Consider the following 27144-nt stretch of genomic DNA (forward strand, 5'->3'; position numbering starts at 1 on the left):
GTTGCAAGTTGCGAGTTGCAGTTGCGAGTTGCGAGTTGCGAGCTGCGAGTTGCGAGTTGCGAGTTGCGAGTCGCGAGTTGCGAGTTGCGAGTTGCGAGTTGCGAGTTGCGAGTTGCGAGTTGCGAGTTGCGAGTTGCGAGTTGCGAGTTGCGAGTTGCGAGTTGCGAGTTGTGAGTTGCGAGTTGCGAGTTGCGAGTTGCGAGTTGCGAGTTGCGAGTTGCGAGTTGCGAGTTGCGAGTTGCGAGTTGCAAGCTCTTCAGCTTACCCGTACTCCGGAATAGGATCAATCGAACGCCAGTTAAATGTGAGCAAAATTGTTGTTTCATTCCTGGCCATCTGATTTAGCGTCCCGGAATAAACAATAAGAATCAATTGAAAAAAAACCCTCTCCTCTCAACAAGGATTTTAAATTTACTTTCTCAACGGGCACTCAGTGTGCTAAACTGATCTTCAATTAAGTTAGTTAACAGATGAGTGAATTAGAAATGTTCTGCGTCACCGTTAACTGAGTGCACTACGAAAAGTCATTCAAAATGCCATTTTTTTTTTTGTACTGTCAAGTGTTAAATAGGCGTAGGACCAATTCAAGGAGATGCTTCGGAGAGTCCAAGTGATATAGTAGTCCTATTATGTATGTACAATAGATCCCGGATGTTAGACAACTGTTAGATCTAGCTTCTAGCAAGCATTCTGCTCGTCCCACTAGCAAACCTAGACCTTCGCTGGGGAGGGGAAAGAGAGCTGGCTAAAGTACAAAAGGGAGAGTGATGGGGGGATAAAAATGTAAAAATATTCAGAACGACAGTATGTCGGCCAAAATAGACGTGGACCTCTTCCCTTGATCTGCCAATGCATAATTCGAGTTATAGTAAATGTAACTTAGACCCACTTAGGTACGGCTTATGGAGTTTGTATTATAATGGAGGTTAAAGCGAGGTTCTATCCTGACACCAGTCTAGGCCGCCGAAGATTAGGAGTAAAAAAGTGTTAAAAAAGGTAGACCTTTTTAGAAAGGATTGTCCAGTTTCAGAAGAATGCAATACTATTATTGGAAATAGTGTACATCAAGGGTTTACTTTGGAGCTTCATTTCCTGTGCAGTTGAGGAAATGAGTTTCCTATCGGAATCACATCGGAGCCCGAGGTTTTGGGGGGGGGGGGGGGGAGGGATTGAAATGCTACAGTCTATCTCGTTAAAAGTTGACTTCTCTGACTAATGTTCTAATGCATTACAAATTACTTACGTTTACTAACACGGAACCCTATTTCAACCAAAGTGGAACTTTGCATGTACACATAATTTGGTCATGGGGACAATGATATCCTTCACATTCCCGTGATCATTATTTTATGTAAATACAGTGTTAATACGTGTGCCTTGAAAGAGTGAATAAACTTTTAGATTTATGTGATTCTGAGACTGATTCCCTGACTTTCTCTACTAAACGTGAATAATAGAATCCCTTAATACTCTCAGTGGTTGATCTCCTTTCTTCATTAACTGACTTAAAAGTCTCTTGTCATCAGGTATAGTATAACACATGGAAAATTGCAGGATTATCATAAAACTATTGGCGTTAAAAATGTTGACTTGACTGATTTTCATTAGACGATTTACTGAGGGAATATTTTGAAAACGCTTGCTTTTTATTAAAAACAAGGAAAACAAGCAAAGAAATAGACAATATAGAACGACTATACAGACATCAAAGTTTGCATCATTCATTCTACGCCATCCCTACTTTCTGTACGGTAATTTGCCACTGCCGGACGGGATCAGCTCTGGTTCGACAATCATTTACGGTTCCACTTCATTTGTGCTTCAGGAATTATCTGCAGGCCCGTATAGAGCTTCACATCAGGTCAGTTGATGCTACAGCGGTGGCAAAGTTCCCTTCCTACAATGACACGTCAGTATGAAAATCGATAGATTCCTGTCCATAGATCTATATGACAGTCTCCACCGAAATAGAGGCTTTATAAATGGTTTACTTGGGGAGGTGAGGGCTACCAACGAGCCGGAGAAAGTAAACCCTAAGTTGCAGAATTTAAGACTTAAGGCAGGAAATGAAATAGCCACATGGGAACTGAAATGAGTATTGACCACTTGTCTTATCCTGGGGAGTCCTTTGCCCTGCACTGGGAGCTGAATCGTACGTATGCATCCGTCAATCTCGGGAGATCATGGATCTACGCGTGGGAAAGTTGATATTCCTGTTCAGCTGGTACGGGAGCGTCGCCTGCTGTTACTAGGAATTTTTAGAAGCTACTACGCCGACGGCAGCGAGAACGTCACAAAACAATAGGATATAATGAGAAAAACAAAGGCCCTGCACGTGTGTTATGAATTTCGGTACATTTCTCCACCGTGCTCGGCCAAACCACAACGTGCAATGACTAAATTCAAGGCTTTGTGGAGAACGTGGCATACGACGCTAAATTTTTCAATCTGTCTCAACTTAAACGCCATTCCTACCTATTCTGTTACTGGAAAGTTCAGCCACATTGTACAAGTTGAACGAATTGGAATAATCGCGAAGTTGTACAAGTGACGCGAACTTATTTTTTCGAGCGACTTTTTCGTTGGCGTTGCCGTTGTGGTTTCTTAAAGTCCTTACTGTGCAGGCTGATACGGGAGTGGGAGTCTCTTCCGCACAGGCTGCACCTTCCTCACCCCCCCCCCCCCCCCCCTTGTGTGGTAAATTTATGATTTTCATACACTCCTAGGACTGCAGTGACGCACTTTTAGTATTTTTTGATCAGTCTTAACGTAACAAGATTGCGTCTGTCTGACATAGGACTGGGAATCGTCTGTTTAAAGTGGTCTCAAAGACATCGGTTGACCGTGCTTTTTTAGCTGCGGCACCTAAACTGTGGAATAGGTTACCATCACAAACACGAAATGAGCCCAATTTTCATAGGTTTAAAGGTTTACTTAAGACCCATCTTTTTAGATTAGCTTTTTATTAGGATTTTTTAGGATTATGTATATATTATATTTTTATAGATCCATTGTTTTTTTTTGTATAATATTTTTAGTTATTTTGGAAAACTTATTAATGACTTTGTTGCAAATTTCGTAATGCCCATTTGATCATATTTACATGTATTTTGCGCAATATAACTTGTTTAATCACGAATACACAGAAATCAAAACAGATAACAAAATGTTCGTTTAAAAGCCTATAAAGCAATGAAATGACAATATTAAAGGTACTGTAATTAACAGCGGTTTTCGCTCTCAAGCTAACACAATGCCTATTTGAGTACAGGTGTGTTTTCGAGCTTCATAGTTAGTATATGTAACCGTCCAGTGAGAAAGAACTCATGCTAGAGCAATAGACCGATTCTTCTTTTTACATGATGCCAGTTCCATGCTGAATCAGTTCTCTTCTGATGGACATCCTGGTTTCCCAACGGCATTACAAGGAGACACCTTGCTCTTGACATACGTGGCCCCTCCGCCTGCAGCCGAAAATATGAGTACCTTGGCCCCCACGCCCATACCGGCGGCTCCAGCACTCTGAAGTACTGCAAATGTACTAGCGGAGCTCACCGCTCCTCCGTACACGGCTGACTGAACGCCAGCAGCCAAAGATCCCGCTGCCACCCCGCCAGCTGTGAATCCTGCAGCGCTGAGGGCAAACGGAGCAGCAGCTACTACTCCAACTCCTACTGCTACACCGAATGCGTAGTCACTGAAGCACCAGTCTTTGTTCTCTTCACCTAAAGTAATGAGAAGACAAGCATGTCATAAAAAGACACATTCCTTTTCTCACGATCACAATTTTCTACATGTAAACGTTTCGTGTCTTTACAGACAAGTATTTTAAAGTTTATATAGTCTGAATAGTCGCTAAATAAAATTGTTTCTGTCAGAATAGCAGCGCTACTAATCTTATGACTTTGCTGGCTTCAGCAAATAAAATATTCCTTTTTAATCAGTTGGAAACTGCTGCATCATAAAGACTTCTAGATCAACATTGTCGAGTCGGGTGGAAGTGGCAGAAATTGAAGCAGTATATTATATACATACAATAGGTGCCAGGCGTACAGATACAATTTTGTTGGAGTTGAAATAACTTACTCCAGTTGAAGTAAGCTCCACCTGACTTCTATACTGCTCCCCCCTTCCCCCCATCCCTTAACACTTCCAGACTAGATCCAAACTGTGCAACGTTAAAAAGTTTGGCTTTTGAGACGTTTTTTTTATTTTATTATTTTTTTTTTGGCTTTTTTTGGTTTTTTTTTTTTTTTTTATCAGTTACAAGAATCTAAGCCACTTTTTCTATCATTAGGATTATTAAATATATATGAAATTAACCGTTATCAGTTAGCCATTTTTATGCATTCGTATTCCAACGGAAGCTTGCCTTTGGGTTTTAAAAACTATTTCGTAACGAATGATACTATCCATAGGTACAACACTAGATCTTCTAAGAAATTACATGTCAACTTTCAGAGAACAAATTATGGAAGATTCTCAGTGAAACATAAAGGCTCTGAAACTTGGAATAACTTACCAATACTATTAAAGGAAATTAAAGCTCCTCATACTTTTAAGAGAGAAGTTAAAAAGTTCATCTTAAATCAACCTAATCCTTACGAAGCATGAGAAGTCTACAAATTTAATGATATAAAAAAAATCTATTACAACTCTTGTAAATGTTATCCTTATCCCTAAGATGGCCACCTTTATTGTATAAATTACTACAAAACAAATTGAACCAAGGGTGATCTCCCCTGAAAAGCATTTACAAGCTTGCTGAGATCATCCTGCTACTAAATAAGTAACTGTAAATTCAATTGATGTAAGTAAAAAAAGTGGCAAAAATAAATAAAGTGAAGTGAAGTGAAGGCTTTTTAGACGTGCATCCCTCCCCATTTGAACTTGGGGTAGGCTTGAATATTTCTGAATGACCCATTAAAAATCTCTCGATGTCAGCTGTCCAACTAACCAGGCAGTAATCTAGCTTCAAGGAACATGTATAATACATGTACAGAAAAATAACTCAGAGATGTGACTTTCCGCCTTTGTAGTAATTTCCACTCATTTTACAATTTTTTAGGCTTCAGACGGCCTACTGTATTGCAAGATAAGGTACTAAAGATATATATCTGGTTAGATATCCTTCCCATACAAATTCATTGCTGTCCAAAACGTAGAGGATGTGAATTTGTCTTCCCTGTAGTTATCATTGTTTGGTTGTACAGTCTGTTCACATAGACTTCTGTCAAGTTGCCTATTGCTAGCCTGCAGATGTAAGGTAAGGGATAGGGAAAGGACTAGCTTTCTTAGCTGTCCACAATTGCAATCTGAAACACACTAACAGGCTATCTACACAGCGGTCTAAAATACATCACGGCGTTTATTTATAATCACAGTTCGGCTTACCCATTCACTCGTCTTTACTGCTGACTGATGAATAACCTCTTTTATGGTTCAAGGCTATTTAATTTGAGTTGTGGTCAATATCAACTTTATGTCTGTATTGCTTTGTGGTATTACCATGGTTTCGGGTAGTGCAGACCCTGGGCAAATGAAAAATTATAAATTCCTTTAGACAATAATTGTCAGCGAAGACGTGATTCTTCGATTATTTTCCACACCACGTAAAGTTGTTTTTCTTCTCTGAGGAGCATGAATAATATCTGCCAGACCAGTTTTATCTGTGTAAATGTAATTTCTTTGACACGCTTTGTAAGTTTGCTTTGTTTAACCGGTATATGTAAATTTTCATTCCTTCCAGCTGCCAGTTGTTACTCACTTTCTGTTTTCTTATCTATATTCATTTTTAGTAATTCTCTTTGGGAGACGACAGCGTTTTCTTATCACCAGAATTCCATCTCTCGTTAAATAGCTAGACTATTATAACACGAATACGAAAACATCACACACAAAATTCGACTCGAGAAAAAATACCACGAATAATATTTCGTGAAATATTTATGGATAAAGCTTAGGCTTTTCTTGAAATAAGCAAAAATAACAATGTTGAAATTTAGGGTTGTTACTCTACACTAACAAAACCTAGAAACCTTCTTTGTTTAACAAAGTTTTCCGCGAAGCATGAGCGGAAAACCATTTTTTAGGAATATGATGCAATAACGGAAATGAGCCTTTCGTGATCTATTTATAGCCTCGGTTTTCTAGGAAAGCTAAATCTTCTTTCTTAGAAACCACTTTTATCTTGCATGGTCTGATTTTCTCTTCTCCTCTTGCAAAGCAGTGTTTGTGGATTTAATTTTTCGCCTGTTTTACAATAAAATCGAAAATCTTGCTAAGGCTGAAATCACATCTACAAAAGCATTCGCCAAAAAAGTTACGCCTGGCTCACACGTAAAGGCAAATCACTACATGCAAATGCACGCGTAAACGAAGTGCAAATGCGGTTCTTCGACAATCGAAACTTCAGTATAGTTGTTTCGTTTCCGAGTTCGTTGGTCATATTAAACATCTTTTCTTAAACTTTTAAGTCAACAGGAGTTATCTGAAAACGTTCAATTTAAGTATGATTGAAATAAAACGGACTATGGAAACCTGTCAAATAATGCGGGTGAAAAACAGAAACGAGTAGAGTGAATTATAGCAGAACAGTTCAAACTTTTCCATGCCCCGTAAAAGAGCTGTAATTTCTTTAACATCATATTGTGCTGGAACAGACAAAGTTTCTTTTGATTTTCCATCAATCGTTCTTCTTTTGCTATGATACCGGTATTAAATGCAAAATCTACGCCGACCGTCCGGTCGGATAGGTTTGTGATCGTTTATGGGCCGTTGTATAAACGTACATCACCATGTTACTAATTTCTATCAGGAGCACTGAGGTATAAAAAGAAACGTTTGAAGCTTTTTGCAAGCAGTGCTTCGCAATTTTGGAGTACAGCAGTGATCAACAGGGCAATTTTGCAGTACAACGGAGCACTTTTAGCAAGCTCATTTTCTTAATCCGTGGCTATGCGGAGTCTCAAGTCCACTTTAAAATTCAGAGAAGCAAGCTTACTCCTGAATTCCATAATACTTAATACTATTTGTGTTAGCTGGTTTCTTACCTTTTGCGGAAGATACAAGAAGCAAGAAAACAAGCAGAGGAGAGGAAACGCACTTCATTTCTTCCCTTGAACTTCTTCGCTCACAAAACTTGCTTCGCTTTGCAGATTTTTCAGTGTCGACCGAAAGAGAACCGGTTACGTGGAAGCTTGGGATAGACGGGAAGACGTTCCCAGGTCCTCTAAGTTCCTTGCATTTCCTGGGGCCGAGTTTTCTGCAGTCGTTTAACCTGAAGTTGCTTTGGGTACATTTCCATTGGGAATACCGCAGGACAATGCGAACATCGCAGACTGAACGTGGTTCAGGTCATTGTTATCTAAGGCTTTCTGTCGAATTGAACAGATTTTGTTCACGGATCAGTGCCAAATTTTTCAACATCGGTGATAAGTGAATTTCTCGATTACTTCTTTTTGCCGAAAAGCTTACTGCTTCTTATGACGGCTGTTGGCTTACTGCTTTTTAGAAGTATTACACGTAAGACTTGAGATTAAAGTTCATTCGTTTATTAAGTCTTAGTTGTTGATTTCTATGGTCATCCAAAGGAAAAGAAAGCTGTAAACACGTTCTTTTCTGTTTTCAAACTCTTTCTTTTTTACAAGTTCGCAGGATAAATTTCCTGAACATCAAACTAGCAACTTTAACATCAAATAAACTAATAATTCTCAAAATGCCTTCGGCAGAACTTAGGAACTGAAGAGGTAAATGCAATTCAATTCAATTCAATTTTATTTGCACTTATCACAACGAAATACAATATATTTTAGAAAAAAAAATTAAACGTACAGAGCAATTTACTTAATGATTTTACTTTCTACGGAAGAAGTGCGTAGTGGCCAAAGGAGCAAGGCTTTCGTGTTGGCCACTACCTCTGTGCTGTTAAATAAAATAGGGGGAAGAAGAATTTATATTACTGGTTGAGGAAAAAAGTGTTTACAGCAAATATATAAGTATATGTAGCATACGTTAATTTTTTTATATTATTTATGTTTGGCTATCAAGTAGAAAAAGTTTGAATTTCTTTTTGAAAACATTGTAGGGCAGACACTTAACTTCCATTGGAATTGTTTCACAGGTTTGTGATGCCACTACTCTAAAGCGTGCTAAACCATAATTAGTTCTAGGAAATGGTCTGTACAGGTTTTGACTGGTGGCAAATCTGGTATTATATTTATGGACATCAGAAACTAGGACAAGATCATGGAGTGCAGGGGGTGTTTCTTTTTTATTGTATTGTAATTTATGCACAAGGGAACCAATTTTCAACTTAAAAATGTTCTCTAGCTTAACGATTTTTAATAGAGTAAAATATGGTGTTGCATTTTCTCTTCTATATGCAAAGAAGATGCAGCGAAGGCAGTTATAATGGCTTATTTTTATCTTTTTTAATTTTGTTTGGCATGCAGTACCCCAGCTCATAAAGCAAAACTACTAGCAGACAAATCGAGACAAACGACAAGTTTTCATGCATGCTTCTATTTTTGAGACCTTACCTAACTTCTTCTCGTTCAAGCATGGTTAAGAATTTTTTCAAAGACTCAAACTTGGTATTATCGGACTTTATGATTATTTCCAAATATCACCTCGCGAAAGCAAAAATCACTTTTCTAGTTTGTAAACTTTCAAGAAATCCTAGCCGTGCGGAAATATGTAAATGTAAACATCATTCTTTTTGAACTTGAAGCGAAAATACAAATTCAACGTTAACGAGGATTAAGTTATTCTATCAATGGAATAGCAGAAAAAATTGATAATACTTTTCAAGGCCTGTCACCGATTGTTGGTTTATGAAAATAACGGACGTACTATCATATTGGTTTGAAAAAATTTGGGCTACTGCGTTTTAGAGTTCATTTTGTTCAGTCGAGGTTTTGACAGCGATTGCATTCCGGGATAACTTCGTAACCGCACAATTTGGCCCCCATCTTAAATTTGCAAATAAATATATATTTCTGTTTCCATTTGCTCAAATAACCACTGTAATAAATCCCTCAAAACTTGAAGCAAGTAATATTCAAAAGAAGACCTCAGCTTCGGCAATGGGAAGCTATGTGTAACTGTTGCCTAGCAACATGCAGAGGTTTTGCGTTGCAAACTGTTTGAAGTAGAAAAATTTGTATAGGAATCTTTTAAAAGGTAAAAAAAACGCAATTTTCTCAACAAAATATCAACTTAAACTTTTTTAGTTTTGTACACAGGATACGGGGTGAATTCCCGGCAAATTAAACGTGATTTTTACCTAGCAGTGTGCGTTGTTGAGTTACCTGAACGGTTTGAATTATTGGGAACGGAATGGATTCCTTCAAAAAGGCAGAAATTAGGATATTTGCTCAATAAAATCAACTTATCTTCTTGTACTGTTGTATTCTTTGTTGTTTTCCTGGTTCTTAGGCCGACTTGAAGGACGATTTTGGTGAGTTATCGTATATCGGGTTTTTGCGGCTGCTAACGGATAAATTAACGATAAAACTCATTTCAACCGTGCTCGTTGATCTTGCAAATCCCGTATAACACGCTTTTCCAATGAAAATAAAAAAAAATTCTTTTAGTTGTGATCAAATGTCGTATTGAATCTCCCTCAGATAGTCATCAGCAAATTCTCCAGATCACATTTAACCAGCCAAAATAGCAAACTTGTTTAATTATGTGAGCAAGTACCACAGTATATGCGGAAATTTTTTTTGGAAAGCCACGGCTAGATTGCTATTCCACCTGTTGGTAATTTATCCTTGTACCGACACTACGTGGTACAATTATAACAACAGGTTTGTACTAGTCTTAAAACCACTAAAATTTGTTTGTTTGCTTTTACTTCTCAACCCCTTTTTACTTACAAACGAGATATGTTAAATGACCAGAGCGTATCGAGTTTAGTTAAAGAAACTCCTTTCATGATCGGTCTGACCGCTAGCGCCGAAAATTCTTCAGTTAATTGTTTCATCGACCACAATCAGCTCAGGGAGGGGTCCCAGAAGATCCTGCAGTGTGGTTACTGGGTCTTTCTGGGGTGATACATCTCCTTTCTAAAGAAAATAAGAAAAGACGATAAATTGAGTAAGTTGGATAAACCCACAGCGTAAGGGAAAAAAGCTTCTGCCCATCTCTGAAAAGTAACGCCTTTTTGGAGCAGGTAACTCGCATTAATTAGTTTGTGGTCATAATTCTTTCCTACTTTATATGGTTAAAACCAGGCATTGGGGACTGGAGAAGACCGCCATAGCGCGCGGACGTGTTCTCTGAAGTTCTACACAGAATGGATTTTTTCTCAGCTAAATGAGTAAGTCTGGCAGCACTTCTGGATCAAGAAATCGACTAACAAGGTTGTGAAAGCTTTCCTTACGACAGAAGCAGTATTTCTGTACTCTTATGGTCAAACATATTTGATGAGTACGGTAACACAAATGGTGCTCGGGAGGTTTTATCTGAATATTTATCCTTTAGACTGCCTCCGAAGTCTCAAATTTAGTTCTATATTATGTCGTACAAAACTCTACAGATTTACTTGATCTTTTTGCGCATATTAATTTCCCAGTTGTATGAGAAAAAATCCCTTTGTGGATATTTTTAACACCTACAAAACCTCAAGGGAAAACGGCCCACTAATAGAATATTTTAATTGTAATGTTAGTATGTTGTGCTTGTGTTCTTCTGCGTGCATATTTAAATCTTTGTTTGCTTCGTGTGTATTAATTCCAACCTTCCCCAGCTACCTTTTTCCGCTCCGTGGCTGCGCGATTTGCAATGGGCAATATAAACTCAATTATAAATGAGTCTCAGTATCAGTTGTCTTAATGTGAGAGGACTAGGTGACAATTTGAAAAGAAGAGAGCTCTTCAACTGGCTTAGAATGCAAAAACACTCAATCTACATGCTGCAAGAAGTTCATTGCTCTGAAGGCACAAATTCCATGTGGACCGCAGAATGGGGATATAGGACAATTTTTGGTGGGCAAGATAGCAGTAAGTGTGGGGTTGCCATTTTGTTTAACAACATCTTTAGCTTTGAAATCCGAAAATTTTTCTCTGACCCAAATGGTAGATTTATTATTTGCGACATTGAAACAGAACAGAAATGTGTTACTTTGGCCACATTGTACGCGCCTAATGTTGATGACCCAAGCTTTTTTGAGCTTTTCTTTGATCATTTACACGACTTTGAGTGTGACGAAATCATTATAGGTGGAGATTTTAATCTTGTTTTGAACATAGAAATGGACAAGAAAGGCGGACTTGCTAGGACACACCTTAAGTCCCAAGAGACTGTTAAAGACCGCGCTGCCCAATTTGACTTAGTAGACGCGTGGAGAACAATAAACCCGGATAGCCGCAAATACACTTGGCGTCGGAGAAAGCCTGAAATCTTACGCCGCCTAGATTTTTTCCTCGTAAGCCAGTGTCTTATGTGTAGTGTTACGAGCGCAAATATCTCAGCTGGTTATAAAACAGATCACTCTCTTATTGACATTAAAATAGGCCTTCACTCGAACCTTAGAGGTCCAGGTTACTGGAAGCTTAACACCTCTTTTTTAACAGACATCGATTATGTTACTCAGATCAGAAATGTTATTAAGAAAACCCATGAAGAATATCAAGATGATGATACCGTAAGCAAAGGCTTGCTGTGGGAGATGATGAAACTTAAGATAAGAGAGCAGTCAATAAAGTACGCGACGGCTAAAAAAGAAAAAATGTCTAAACGTGAAGGAGAACTTGAGAAAGAAATTAATTTTTTGCAAAATTTTATAGAATCTAATGAAATAAACCCAAACGAAAAAACAGAGATCTCTGGCACTCTCGAGGCCAGGAAACGGGAACTGGAAAAGATTATTGAGTATCGCACCAAAGGGTCAATCTTAAGAGCTAGATGCAGTAGAAGTTCCTAAACTTGGAAAAACGACATTTTAAGCAAAGCGGCATCACCCAGCTAAAAGTAGACGATGAGAACTTCGTTACATCTGATAAAGAAATTTTAAATCAATGTGAAGCCTTTTACAGAAACCTTTATAGTTCAAAGATTGACTCCCCTAATGAAAAGTATGATCATATCTTCTTTGAGGCATCTACAAAGAAGCTAAATCAACTAGACCATGACAGCTGTGAGGGTCTTTTGACGAAAACGGAATGCCTAAAGGCATTAAAAGAAATGGATTCCAATAAAACACCGGGCTCAGACGGGTTACCTGCTGAATTTTATAAAATGTTTTGGAATGATATTGCCGACTTTCTTCTTGGCTCAATCAATTATGCTTATCAAACAGGGCAGTTATCCGTATCCCAGAAGCGGGGGATCATTAAACTTATTCCGAAAAAAGATACGGAGCCGTACCTCGTTAAAAACTGGCGTCCAGTATCTCTGCTAAATTGTGACTACAAAATAGCCACTAAAGCTGTCGCTAATCGCCTCAAACTAGTTCTTCCTAAACTTATTGATAACGATCAGACCGGCTTCCTAAAAGGTAGATTTATCGGAGAGAACATTAGACTTATTGATAGTGTCATCAACTTTACAGCTGCAAAAAAGATCCCCGGGCTTCTAGTTTTCCTTGATTTTGAGAAAGCCTTTGATACAATTGAGTGGCCTTTTATACATAAGACCTTTGACCACTTTAATTTTGGCTCATCCACTCTAAGATGGATTAAGCTCTTTTACCATGACATAGAAAGCTGTATCTTGAACAATGGCTGGTCTAGTAATCTTTTCAAGCTAGAAAGAGGGGTTCGGCAAGGCTGCCCGCTGTCACCTTACTTGTTCATTCTAGGCGCAGAAGTTCTTGCTGACGCAATAAGGAAACACAATAATATTAAAGGCATATTAGTTGATGGACAGGAAATTAAAATCAGTCTATATGCAGACGATACAACTCTTATTTTAGATGGATCTAGGGCATCCTTCCAAAATTCACTGCAGATTTTAGAGTTTTTTAGAGCGATATCCGGCCTCCAACTAAATTATAAAAAGACAGAAGTGCTGTGGATTGGCGCAAATGCAGAAAGCGAAGAAAAACTGTGCCCCGAGCACGATTTAAGGTGGATGAGAGATAAAGTAAAAACTCTAGGGGTATGGCTCTCAACAGACCCAGAAATAATGTTGAAAGTTAACTACGAGGAAAAAATAACAAAACTTAAGGCAAGCTTGAGCTGCTGGGAATTGCGTAGATTAAGTCTGCTGGGAAAAATTACTGTATTAAAACCAGGCATTACTTCCATTCATTTAATTTCAATTTTCATCCTGACTTTTTACTATAAAAAAAGCACAACCACTAGAAAATATATATTTAAAAAAATGCCTTAAACTGAGCCCCTAGTCCCAAGGTTTGTTCGATCCGAATTCAATCAACGCAATTTTTTGGCTTGGAGACAAACTTTCAATTGACCTTTTTTCCTTTTAATAATTTGTTTCTTATTTTTTCCATTTTGTAGGGTCCCATTAAAAACACCAAGATGAGTGGGCCCCCTGACTAAATACTGTTATTGGTGATTTGAAATACTCAACAAAAAAGGGACTTTTTTATTTTGGTCAATGACAAACGCACAAATAGGAGTATAGAGTGCATATCCGGATTAAAGTGTGCAACAAGGAAGCAAAATGTTGTTAACTTAAGACCATAAAGAAAAAGCGAAAATTAGAAACACTTCAAAAGTCGTACAAATATTGGAATTTCTAAACACGAGTTTAAGCCGGGGCCCGGCTTAAACTCGTGTTTAGAGCTTGAGCTAACGAATCAATTAATAATACCCTCCGCCGTTTAACAACATTTTTTTTACCTTCATGGTCCCCAATAGTACCTCCATGGTGCCAAGAACCTCACATTTCACTCCAAACTCAATGATACTGCACAACCACGGCTCTGACTCAAAATTCATGATGGTGCACTGTCGGCCTATGTCACCTAGAATGTGACAAGTTTCCCGAGCAAATCCTGGGTACCCTGGTAGACCAACTATAATAGCGCCGGGTTTAACGTGAGGTCGCAAAGCCTCAAGGTAAAGCTGATGGGCAGATCTCGGCAGCATAAGGACCACTATGTTAACATCTCGAATAGTATTCTCTGGTCTTTCGGTTAGCAGTGCAGGTTTAGACAAAATATGTTTTGGTTCTTCTCCGTTGCAATGTACACTAACATCGAATTCCTTCTGCTGTATTGCAGCACTCCAGCGCTCTGCTTCATCGTTATAGAGATTGAGTACTCGAACATCTGTGTTTTTGAGGGAAGATGCAATACCAGCGAGGGCATGTGCCCCATTTCCACTTCCACAAATCAGCAACTTGGTGGTCTTTCCCTACGATTTTACGAAGTTAAAAACTGTCAAAATTGTTTTAATTTTCCATTACATGAGCAGGGAGCTAAGGTACATAATTATAAATACCCAAATATCATTTGAATAATCGCTTGTCCAATGAGACAGCCGACTTTTCAATGTCATTGATTGCGGAAGACTGGTTGTCGGTTATTCAAACAAAACTTACATTTAAGGGTGCAGATGCTAGTGGGATTAAATATTTATTGTTTGTTAAGCCAAGTTCTGATGTTAAGCGTGGGCACGGTGTCCTTTTTTAATTTCCTTTCCGAGAGCTTTGAAGGCTCTCGAGGGTGACGAGCACTTTTTGCGTCGCTTGATAAGGAATCCACTGCTACGCAAGCCACATATTTTTCTGTGGCTCGTCCAAGTTGTTTGATAATTAAACTTCTTAGGTGAGCACGTGGAGTCAGTCTTATTAACCTCAATTTTAATAACGGAGGTTTTCGATAAGGAATTTAAAATAAAAACAAGGGATAATAATGTCGACTGACGTTTCGATGACTCCATGACTCCATGAACATTGGTTTTGGGGGAGGTGGTAATACGCGCGAAACAATCGAATTTTAAAGTTAAATTACAAAAACAAGCAATAATAATGTCGACTAACGTTTCGATGACTCCAGGTCACCATTTTCAAAGTTGTGTAAGTCAGGTATTTGAAAATGGTGACATAAAGTCATCCAAACGTCAGTCGACATTATTATCCCTTGTTTTTGTAATCTACCTTTAAAATTAGACTATTTGGCGCGAATTACAACCTCCCCCCAAAACAAAATATTCAATGTTCATATTGTAGAAAGTAGACGCCATTTTCTGCACGCGGAGATGTTGATAAACAGTTGTTACGCGACAAATTGCAAACACATACGCCCGTATCACTTGGACTCAACTTTCAAATCGCAAGACAAGTCCTTTGTGTGTGAAAATTCAAATGGAAGCTTTCCAACAATATAGACTGATGTGACAAGTTTAACAGAGACTTACAAATAACTTAAAGCCTCCCCAGGTTGCTAAGACTCCAGATATTCCAGTTCCTCCACCAATCACACCAGTTGTTGCTGCACTGATTGCTCCGGTAGCACCCGCGCTCTGACAAAGAGCGAAAATACTTCCACTAGCCACATATCCGCCATATAATGTTGATTGTACAGCTGCTGCGGCTGAACCAGCTGCTACTCCTGAAGCTGTGAAGCCAGCAGCACCCAACGCAGCGCCAGCAATTGCTGGAGCCGCTACTATACCTGCAGCAGCGGCTGCAGTGCCTACACCAATGGTAGCTAAGGTCCTCATGGAAAAGCCTAGTGAAAAAAAGTCGACAGGTGAGATATGACCTGTATTGGGTAACATCGATCAAAAGAGAGAATTTTCGCAAACCAAAAGTCTATACGAAAAGCAAGTCCAATAACTCTTTTATTGCAAACATAGTTACGCAAGGCAATGGTTATGAAGCCTGACAAAACGTCTTTGTTATAAATTTCTGTTAGCATTTTTGGCCTTGACTGCGCGGAAACGGCAATTGCTTCTGAAATGTGTTAGAGCAACTGACCGATAAAAACGTTCCTGTTAAGATATTCAACTGTAGTATGAACTTTAAAACAAAGGATTGCGCACGGTCGCGGCCCTTCCAACATAAATTGCAGCACCATTGTTTCCACGGCAAGCCATCAGTCCCTCAATTAACTATGTTACAAATAAAGCAAATTACTTGTATTTGTTTTGACTTCCGATTGGTTTGTTCGCGGTTGTTATCGTCTCTTGCCATTCACTGACTGTGTCATTGCATTTTGGTTAGTGCCGGCGATTATTTTGTTTTTGATTCGTGGCACTCACTTGAAAACACTCTACGTTAAAATGGCGCAAGATTGTATATATCCTTAAGAGGATAAAAAATTTACAGCCTTGTGAATTAGTTGTTCTCCAGCCAATAGGGGCGCAAACAACGGACATCTCTTCAATAACAGCACGCAATGGACACCTCGCCAAGAGACAGAGACAAGAGTGAGTAAAATGTAATAATAATGCTAATTTCTCTGTTGACTGCTGTTTAATTAATTAAACATTAAGACGCAGTAAAAAGGGGGATTCGCAGGGTTCATTTGTTAATCATCAGTGAACAAGACAACACTGAGCTTCAAATTAGTGGAAAATGAATATGGGAATTTTCATCTCTTGCCATTGATTAAACTGAATATAAGTTTAAAGAATGGGTATTTTGGCCAAAATAGTTTTAGTTTGCAAGAGGGAATGAGCGATAAATGAGTCGTACTTCATTTATAGTGTTTGCTTTTAACTGTGGCGAGTTTCTTGAATAATTGTTTATGATCTTACTGTACTTGTTACAGTTGTCTTACTTTGCAGATCGAAACTTTGAACGCTTTGGTTCACAGAGGGTAAACATTAAAACGGTAGTACATAGGTTTTGCAGCTTAGTCCAGACTTCCACGGGCAAAAATAAAATGCAAGCCGGGTATCTTGGAAAGTGGGCGGAACTAAGTTCCATTCATAGTGAGCGTTGCTGTTTAGCCTGCAGGACAATCGTTTTTTTTTTTATTTTTTTTTATTTTGCGTTTTTCAGGGTAGCGAAGGCTTGCACGAGGCGAGCGTGGAGCGCGAGTCACGCGCGACGGGAGATGCAACAGTTGGTCACGTGACTACTTTCCGTTGACAAGCAAGCAATCCATTTTGTAGAAATGATTTTTACAGGAATGTAACAAGTATATAGAAATAACCTAGCATGCAAATTTCAGGCTTATATCTGGAATAGGGGGAATTTTATTTGCTGTTTGAATTCAGAAGGATTTGAATGGGAAGAAGGATCCTTGCCCACCAGTCAGGCTTCATTGCTTTTTCCTTACAAATCAATGTAAATTTTCATATGCTCAAACAGCCATAAAATCTCTCCATTGTCATATTACGGTTTCAAATTTGTTCATATGGTTAACTGTTCAAACTTTTTATTTCATACAGCAATATTGTACCCACTTTATGAAACGAATATGTACAGAAATTTAATTTGCATGTCAAGACCTTTCCACCTCGGTCCACACGGAAACATTCTAATTTCGCAAGTATTCAAATTTTTACAAATTCTCGCATTTGTATGGCACTGGTCTGAAAGTTTGTGTTCTTGCTTATTGAAACATGCTCTTTTCAAATTTGGAAACCATTTAGCTCCCACTCATGTTTTATGGTAATTGATTACATGGCCAGTTGTTTCAAAAGGTTTTATGTTTTTATTTATCTTTTTGCGCCTCTCCCATCGCGCGTGGCTCGCGCTCTGCTCCCCGAGCTTGCCTCCGCTCGCCTGAAAAACGCAAATAATATTAGTAATAATAATAAAATAATAATAACGCCAGTTGTGCAGGCTACTTCCTGTATTTCAACAGCACTTCACATTTTAGATAATACCTAGTTTCTGTAGGTAGAGAAAGCAAGAAAATCAAACATCTATGAAACATTTTGTTAGTGTTAAGTTCAAGCAGCCGATATGGATCTGCTCTTGTGATTACTTTGCTGTGTGGAACTGAAAATAAAAGTTACCGCTTTGGGTTATTGGATGCATCCTGTAGATATCAGCATTGGTTAGCATCTCGATGAGCTGATGTTTCTTGTTCTCCTTCTTCTTCTTCTTCTTCTTGCTGCTGCGGTCTATTGTCCTATGCTAAAAAAGTTAATACACCATCGTCATCATCATCATCATCATCATCATTATCATTTAATGGAGCGCCAAATCCAAAAGTCCTTATGCATTTCACAATATTAATATTAATAAGCATATTACAACAGCAACATGCATGTTAACAGAGGAACTGTTCATAATTTAATTTGGCAGGGTATTCCACAGTTCGGGAGAACGAACAGGAACCGTTTCTTCTCCAGAGACGAGTTACGTAAAACTTAACGGCGGGCGTAAATTTTGTCGTCAGACGTTAAAATGCTGAATGTGATTGGGCTGAAGGTCTGGCGTTGTCAGTCACGCCCGACGTTAAATTTTATGCAACTCACCCCTGAAGTCGAAAGAATAGATAAAGGAACGACTAACAAATTCTTAGAAGATGACCCAAGGTTTTGCTACTTAAAGTAAGAAGAAGCTATTTCGTCGAGAACCTGATTTTTACAATAACAGTCATGTGATATTTTTGTAGCCTTTATCACCTTTTACGTGACGTATGTTTTTAGCATTGTTGTGTCTATTTGGCATTTTGGGAAGTCATTTCTAATCGCAGATAACACAGTCACTGGATGTCTCCAATCAAATTGCAGCAGTCAGTAACATAATGGGAAAACCATTTGAAGTACGGTTGGTTTCATAGCAACCGTAGAGATCATTTTTGATGACGATGATAATTACAGAACTCTTTAGCAGTCCGATACAAATGGCATCTTCCGGTGTTTCCCGGGAAGTGTTAATTTCACTCTGTTGCTCAGTGCTTGTTATTTGTATAGGTCACATGACTCGGAGTGCAATTTGGAATAATATGATGAGCACGAGTAAATTTTGAAAGGCTAACAAAATTGCACGAGCCCGTAGAGGGAGTGCAATTTGTGGTCTTTCAAAATTGTACAAGTGCTCATTTAATTCAAAATAACACGAGAAAAATCATGTGATTACTTGTTAATAATATACATACAAAAATTTCAAATGAGCTTCTGTTTGGCTATCTTTAAAACGAAGAACGGAAGAACGGGGAACGGGAAACGGGAATCTTTAAAAGCGGGATTCTTTAAAATGGGGAATCTTTCGAAACGGGGAATCTTTAAAATGGGGAATCTTTAAAAGCTGGAATAAGGCAAAACGCAGACACGGTTTTTTAGTACCTTTGAGTCCGGAAATTGAGCGTGAACAAATTAAATTAGCGAAAAACAAAATTCTCTTTGACTTGTAGCTTTCAAAAGGTGACTTGGACGCTCGTCTACAGAGGTAACTAGTAATAGCTATCCGACTACAGCTGCCCCCGTGATGTACAGAGCGTCATTATTTTCACTTGCCAGCTATTATAGTTGATACCACATGTGTTCAGAGTGCTGCTATGTTGTAGTGTTATTTCAATGAAGATGTCGAAGAGGTCAAAAAGGTAATGGGCTTAGGAAGCTAGGGTAGCTGAAAGCCGGTCAACTGTAGTTTTGTACAAACAGGAAAACGTAAAGTGGCAGTCAATGATTTCAGTGTTAGAGGACCTGCCATTTGTACATCTTCGTACGGAATCAGAATGTTTGTAGAAGTCAGTATATCTTAGGAAAAAAATTGCAGTTTGTTGGCTTTGTTTCAGCTTATGTTTAAATTGGGTAAAATTTGGAATGAGCAGAGTAAATAAATTGACGAAATTTGCAAATTGTTTCTAAATATGTTTATTATGGTATGGTATTGCAAGTACAATACTGACAAATAGTAATATATTCAGTGTCATAATTGAAAAATCCTTAAAATATTCTACAACCAACAAAACGGGGCTACTGCCTATGTAAAGAAGAATAATTTTCATTCCGATTTAGAACTAGCTATATAGGAAATAGTAATTATACGGAAATTTTTAATGTGTAATTTTTTATCATTATGTCCCTAATTAGCTGTTTACAGGCTAAAGATATCGATCCTTAAATAAATTTGTTGTTGTTATTAAAAGGAGAGCGTATTTTTTTGCCACTGCTCTGTTGAAGGTTTTGTATCTCCGTAACTTTTAACCAGTAACTTTGGACGTTTCATTCAAACTGCCACTTAATTGGCAGTGAAGAACCCGTAATTTTCATCAAGCCAACTTTCTAGGCACGATCAGGAATACTATTGTAACGGCTACTTTCCTAGGACTGTTAAGTTGTAAAACAGCTTACTTAATATACTTAAGTCTAGCCAGGATCGGCTCTTGTGGTTTAGAGTCCATCTTAACGATCACTTTAGAGGACTAATACAATAGTTCGCCATGATTTTCCCAATTATTGTATATATTACGTAATCTAATTAATTCTACGATGACTTTTCTTTTTCTTTTTTTTTTTTTCCGGCCTAGGGGATACGTTGCAATTGGGGCTCTACCCATGTTCGTCTCTCCTGTCACGCCACAGCATTGCTATTCTTCTTCTTTGCTAATGTCATATGTCAATTTATGTATTTATTTCCTTGTGACGAGCTACAAATAAACCGACTAAACCAAACTAAACAAGTTTTCCATTCTGTGACAGTTGAAAATCTACGTACTCCAGAAGCAACACCTTCCCAATTAGTGGCTCAGTGTCTTCTTTGAAATTACAAATGTCTTCCTGTAAGAAACCAGAGACCACTTTTGGGAATGTAGTAAGTGAAAAAACTTAGTTGTTCTTCTCAAGGTTGAGTTAAAAAGTGTTGACGGGCCAACGTGAACTCTGCAGTTCGCAAATAAATTTGTAATAAATCCTTCCTTCCTTAGCTCTGCTAAATGATGTTTATCTTGATCATGACTGAGGGAAAAACTCAAATATACTGAACAGAGGCTTTCTTTTAATGATCATTCTGAGCCATTAGAATGCGTTGTTTTATACGTTAGTGGAATAATGCTAGCTCTGTAGAGTTTGTTTAGGTTTACCGGCTCGGATCAAAAAGGACATGGGATCCATGTATTTCGTAACTCGCGATTTCATGCTTCAGATGGCAGTGATTGATTGCGCTAAATATATGTCATCTATCAAGACATAGGATCCGCGGAATCCGTTACTCGTGATTTCATGATGATGCTATTCATCTACAGTGACATTGCATGGTGTTCTTTGATCACGTATACGAGAGTCTAACCGATCCACGTCTTTACAAAGTTGATCATTTTTGTCTCTCGCTTTTGAGAGCTTTGGCCTCTTGCAGTTGGTTTCAGCTATGTTGCTTTGTGACTGCAAGGCAAGTGTTATGTTCTTGTACGAGAGCTGACATGTATCTCCATTGCTTTGTGGGTTAGCTTGCATCCGGCGGATATATTCAAAGCTAACAGTCGGTAAATGTCTTCTGACAAGTGTTTAGTGTTGTTTCTATGTTTGGTGTTTGCAAGTTTAGGAAAACTTTCTTGTTTGTGAATTATCTTTCAATCCACCAAAGTGATTTGTGTCTGACAAATCGCTTCCATCTGTAAAAACCTGTATAAACCTGTAGCTGATGATGAACGCGTAACTGACAGGTTTTTCGAGTTATTCGCTTGCCAAACCGGAGGAGGCTCCGCCCCTAGGTCTGACCCCTTACCCTTTTGTATATCATTTTTGGCAGAAAAGGTACCCCTTCCGTATACCTTCCATTGGCAAACGGTAACCCTTACGTATACCTTCCACTGAAAAATAATAAAAGGCCCTTTTAAATACCTAAATGACAGATTTCCCTACCCTTTCATACACTTCGACTCGTGAAATTCCGACCCTTTCATATACCTTAACCGTGTAAAAGGTACCCCTTTTGGGCGGACCCTCCCCGTATACGTCATTATAGGGAGTACCCCCCCCCCCGGGATTGCCAAACGTCTCTCAATCCCAAATTTCGGATAAACACGAACCTTATACTTTTGTGGTCAGATTAATAATAAACCTACACCGAGACGATGCGATGAAAAGTTCAGTTTTTCTTACCTTAAGATCAACTGCTCCTCAGAATGACAACCTCAAAAAACACACGACGTGACGCGACTGACACAACACCAAACCACGCGCTTCTTTTCTGATAATACTCTCCACCTCCCAAATGGGGATTTTTGATTAACTGCTACCCCTGGTTGTTGTGATGTCACAATGCACGAACTCCCTTTGGGAAAAATTCTGTTTTACGTCATCCTAACTTGGACCAGTAAAACGTCATTATTACCCAAAGATTCCTCGCGGCTCCTATTTAAGCAAATCGAGATCTTTTCTGGTATATAGACGTCCGTATATTTCAACTGTACGTATTTTCCTTAATAAAAGCGCAAGCTATAAGCGCACCTACTCGGGATCTTGCCTTCTGGGCGAAATCGCTGCCGGGGGGGGGGGGGGGGGGAGGGGAGGGGGGCAATTAAAAATTTGATAATTCATTTTACAGTATTTCAAAATTCTTGGTTTTGTTTTATAGCCAGCTCTTTTTTAATTTGATTGAGGGGTTTATGTATCTACAGTTTAAAGGCGAAGTATCATGGCCGGTTTTTTGACCTCTTTTGTTAAAAATGGTGAAATAAGACCTTCACTTTGCTACAAAATAGTTCTAGAACAAAGGGAGGAGAGAAATCAACTCAATTCTTGACAGGAACAACTCGTACTCTGTTCTAGCGCATTTTGGAAGTACAGTTGAACCATTCCACAACGGCCACCTTGGGGACAGAAGAAAGTGGCCGTTGTGGAGAGGTGGCCGTTATGGGGAGGTAGGGGTGTAATATGACACTTTTCTTGCGGGAAGTACAACATGCTTATTGTGCCAAGTTCATGATTACTGTAGCCTATAATGGCAATCCAATCTTAAATAATATATATAGATAAAGTACACACTAAAACGTAAATAATGTTTTGAATCAAAATGTTAACAAGACGAAATGAGCAAGGTTCGCAACATTCGCTATATTATTGCAGACAATTTATGCTTACTGCAGCATATGAACGGAACACAATCAAAATACGTACATCATTAAAATGGATACAGAAACGTAATGTTCCAAAGACAAATGTCAATTACTGCATCAGTTTATAAAAAAAGGTTTTTACAAAAAAGTACTGTGCTGGCCGTTGTCGAGAGGTTATTTTGGCAGTTGGGGACGCACTTTAGTGGCCGTTGCCGTTGTAGAGAGGTTTAAACTAGAGCTAATGTATGGACTGTCCGTCGGGACAAAAAAAAGTGGCCGTTGTAGAGAGGTGGCCGTTAGTGGAGGTTCGACTGTACAAAAATGCGAAAACTTGAAAAACATTAGCTGACATGTTTCAAGTTTCAATCCATTCCGACCTACTCTGTCTCTGGCCAGAGGCACTAATCGACAGTTTTATTGCACTGGGGTGATAATTTATAACAAAACTAGACAATTAGTTTTTTGTTTCTGTTGTTAGACAAACATTTTCGGGTTTTGAAATGACATTAAATTTTTGTGATATATACTTCCCCTTTAAACCGGACATTTTCCTGTATTTTTTCCCGCGAACTATTTTTAGTAGCAGCTCACGGCTGCTTTACAGACAAATGTATGGAAAGTTCAAAACACGACTGGACGCTTTCTGACACAGCTGCATCCCTCCAATTTTTTTCTTAAAATCCTTTTCCTGGTGCCAAAAGTTTCCAATTTATGAATTTTTCAGAGGTGATGTTTTATGAGAATTATTTGACATCGGATTTCCATACAAACACTGTTATTTGAAGCCTTTTTGCCTACTCGTCAATATGGCATCGAAAACCGTGATAAGACCTTTTCAGTATTTGTCAGACTTGCAAGACTTTTTTGGCCGCTTGACTTTAAGCTTAACATAGGTTTGGTAGACTGGTAGCCACTTGTAATTACACTGGGGGCAAAAACCGGCCTGTCGTAAACAAATTGTCGGAGCCGTATGGCCAGAGAAATTCGCCACACTAACTTCTTTAATTTCTTGATCGATTACACTCGAATCAGGAGCCCCTGTCTCGAATCTGTTCTCCATCCTCAATTTACCTTAAAATCTTCAAAGCAAACTAAACAAATTTAACCATACAAGAATGTAATTAAAACACTGAAATTAATCTTGAGGAAAATAAAGGTTGTTGTTGTTCGAGTGCAACAAAGGAAATAGGAGACGTCAGCACGCAGGCTATGTAAGAAACGCACGTGTGCTCCTTTGTAGACAAAACAATGGATTTTACTAAGTTTTTAACTATTAGGTTTTATAAATTAAAATTTGATTTTTTTTTTGTGTGCATTTTTTTACACTTGTTTTGATGAAACTTTTGTCGCGCTCTAGTTTTAAGTAAACTAGTGATTTCAGAGCGATTAGTCGCCGCGATGTCGCACGTGTTTCCAACATGTTTACAACTCGTTGCTCGGGATTTGTCAAAGAATGTGCAGCGATATCGCGCTGAAATCATGGCAGATGGTTTACACGGGCAATATGAAGTTGCAGTCTCGGGCGAGGAAAATTGGAGCGTATTGAGACAAAAGTTACAATTGAAAATCGCTCGTGTAAACGGGATTTAATGGCAAAAAAACTCGCGAAAAACGCATTACGAATTATTTGAACGGTTTTCGTAGAAATCTCCGAGGGAGGCGAATTATCGTCACAACTACGCCGTTGATCAAATGGAATCCCTTCGAAATATTAAAATTCAACTTGATATAGCAAGCAACACAAGCAACAGAAATGAATAAACATGATTATTCAGTTTCATTATTCGTAGATAGACAGAGAGTTATGTCGAGTTATGTGACCGCAACAGTTAATTTCGGGCCGTCGCTGCAAGTCTGCATTTGTCTGAACAGCTTATTCGATTTCTGCCTTTCATCCGTATGATCACTGGTGGTCAGTTTTGCCTCTTCCTATGGTTTGTTATGACTGATGACTGACTTTAATCAGCTCTTTATCTACTCCCTAATCGATCTGTTTTTTGACGTCAGTCGAATTGAGTTCGATCGATGAAGCCGTTGAAAGTTATGTATAAATGTTATAAAAGTGACTTTTCCCCAAAAACCCATAACATGATTGGGCCACTGACAGCTAATAAACGGAGGTTGATGCGGACTGCGAACCCAAATTCAATGGGTTTTTGGTCCTGTTTTCCGCGAGAGACTCACAACTCTGTACATACGGACCAAGCACCAAAATGTAATTTACATGCAAATCGAAATCGAAATTTGATGTCTGACGTTTGTCTACAACGAACGAAAACAATTATAAAATTCCGTTTCGAATTTGTTGTACTGGCCCCAGCTGTTCAAAGAGCGGATAACTTTACCCAGTTGATTATTTGCTATCCAGCGGATAAATGCTATTAGTTGGACTACATTTTATCGGCTGGATAGAGTCAGTTATCTGTTCTTTGAACAGGGACGAGAAGTGCACCGATTAAATTACCTCGCCAAGTTGGAAAATGTCAGCTTAAAAAGGGTCCTATTAAAATGAGGGGAAGACCGGCTAGACATGAAATATAAAAACAAATAATACAGAATATCTCTTACCTCAACCTGATCAGTTTTTTTCTCTTTGTGATTGCACGTTTCGTCTTCCCTTTCGCCACGAAACGAAGGACTTATGTGACTTCCTAATCTCGTACCAAGATCTCAGTCGGTTCGGGACCGTGGGAGAACTGGGTACGAGATTAATTAGCAATTACAATACCCAATCTCGTACCCAGAGTCCTCAGGCTTTTTGGTCAGCGGGGCGGCGCCAGGAGAGACTCTGGGATAATGGAATTTCTTATCCCAGAAAACGTGGGATTCCGGTCTTTGTGCGCATGCTTAAGATTAAAACGGAAGTCAAATGCCCCAAAATGGCAGTCGTGTTGATGTTTTCGGGCCTGAAGGTTTTATCGGGCCTTGAAAGTGTTCGAGAAAGCCAAAGTTGATTGTTACACGCGATCGAAGGAACTGGGTTTTTTTCCCGTAAGAGCGGATCAAAGCAACTGGACTTTTTATCCTGTAAGAGCGAGCGAACGGTGGACTTGATTCGACATTGCTACAACACATACAGACAAGTAAATAACATAATTATTTCTTTATTACTTTTTATACTTACAAATAAAAAGGAACCATCACTTCTCCTCTCACAGAACTGTGCAGCTGACTGTGTGTTGAATTTATGTTTAAATTAATGTCCAAATGGGATTTGTTTAAGTTATGTCTTATTATAAATTATTGCTTCAATGAACACATAGTGTAAGTTATCATTTGACAATTTAAATCACCTCTTGATATTTACTGTTGTAAAGTTTTTTTTGCCCCCTTTTTAATTGCAATAGAATGAATTAAAGTGTATATAATTAGAATGTTATATCTGTTCAATTGCAAGCTAGCACAATTTAAACATCAGCACATTCTTATACATCTGTCCTGAATGTCATGTCATGAGAAGCTTTGAAGTTTTTCTTACTGGATAGACATTCCTTTTGCCAAGCTTCTGATAGTCTGAAATGTCAGCCGTCTCTTCTCCCTAACCCACAGGGGATGCGCCCCCTTTGGGTTAGGGAGAGGAGATGGCTGACATTTCGGACTAAACTTCTGACGAATCTGATAGAGAGTGCTCACATCTTGCATGGTTTTAGTGCTGTAGAGTTGCTCCCAGGTATACTATATATCTAGAAATAAAATGAAGTAGTAATAATTTTTTAACAGTGTTTTAAATGCATTCCAATGCATGTTTGGTTTATTCAATTCAAATCCCAATACTACGTAGTGCCAAAGCTTTTCCTGGCACAGGCTATGAAAATAAGGACAGTGAGTTGTGTTGAGGTTTGTTAACTTTTCTGTCTAACCACAGAGTATTTACATGAGAACTGTATAGGGAGTGGTCATCACCTCTCATCAGTAAATTAGATGTAATGTGATTGTCGAGAGACTGTCAATATCCTGACTATGATATATCACTTAGTCAATTTCTATACCATGTATATAATCTCCTCAGTACTCCTCCTTGTACATTTAATCAGGGTAAAATTAAAACTATCTTATGTGAGTTCTCATATTTTTGGGTGTGTACTATAGGAAGCACAGGGAAGGGGTCAATAGAGTGTGTGCACGGCAGCCATGTTGGAGGACTAAAACAATAGAAGATATTTGCATAAAAATAGAATTTATTCCCCAAAGGAAAATCATTGTATTGTTTCGGTCCTCCAACATGGCCGTCGTGCACACACTCTATAGATTGGGGAATTTGTGTT

General features: G+C 38.6%; 2 protein-coding genes and 1 pseudogene across 5 annotated transcripts in view; all 3 read right to left on the reverse strand.

Annotated features, from left to right (window-relative positions):
• The window catches only part of LOC146489182 (tauropine dehydrogenase-like), a 90368-nt pseudogene extending 64832 nt beyond the window's left edge, over positions 1–25536 (reverse strand). The window contains exon 1 of the transcript XR_014864058.1: positions 25448–25536. The product of XR_014864058.1 is annotated as a tauropine dehydrogenase-like (transcript). The remainder of the gene's footprint in view (positions 1–25447) is intronic.
• On the reverse strand, positions 2912–7211 carry LOC146489186 (uncharacterized). Its single transcript, XM_085107084.1, has 2 exons — positions 7053–7211; positions 2912–3725 (listed from the first exon to the last, which is right to left on the reverse strand). Exons 1-2 carry the CDS (start codon positions 7108–7110, stop codon positions 3382–3384), a joined length of 402 nt encoding a protein of 133 aa, XP_084963210.1. The 5' UTR covers positions 7111–7211; the 3' UTR covers positions 2912–3381.
• Positions 9840–25561, reverse strand: LOC146489187 (tauropine dehydrogenase-like). 3 transcript variants are annotated; one of them, XM_085106881.1, is made up of 5 exons: positions 25448–25561; positions 17889–18009; positions 15468–15646; positions 13812–14327; positions 9840–10070 (listed from the first exon to the last, which is right to left on the reverse strand). In XM_085106881.1, the coding sequence occupies exons 2-5, from the start codon at positions 17935–17937 to the stop codon at positions 9972–9974; spliced, it is 843 nt and encodes a 280-aa protein (XP_084963007.1). In that variant the 5' UTR covers positions 17938–18009; positions 25448–25561; the 3' UTR covers positions 9840–9971. The 3 variants fall into 3 exon arrangements, with proteins under 3 accessions (XP_084963007.1, XP_084962995.1, XP_084963004.1); XM_085106869.1 differs by having other exon boundaries at positions 15333–15646; positions 25448–25560; XM_085106878.1 differs by lacking the exon at positions 25448–25561 and adding an exon at positions 21924–22161 and having other exon boundaries at positions 15333–15646.
• Between the last annotated feature and the right edge of the window lie 1583 nt (positions 25562–27144).

This window comes from Pavona decussata, unplaced genomic scaffold, assembly GCF_977016875.1.
Source record: "Pavona decussata unplaced genomic scaffold, jaPavDecu1.1 SCAFFOLD_6, whole genome shotgun sequence".
NCBI lineage: Eukaryota > Metazoa > Cnidaria > Anthozoa > Scleractinia > Agariciidae > Pavona > Pavona decussata.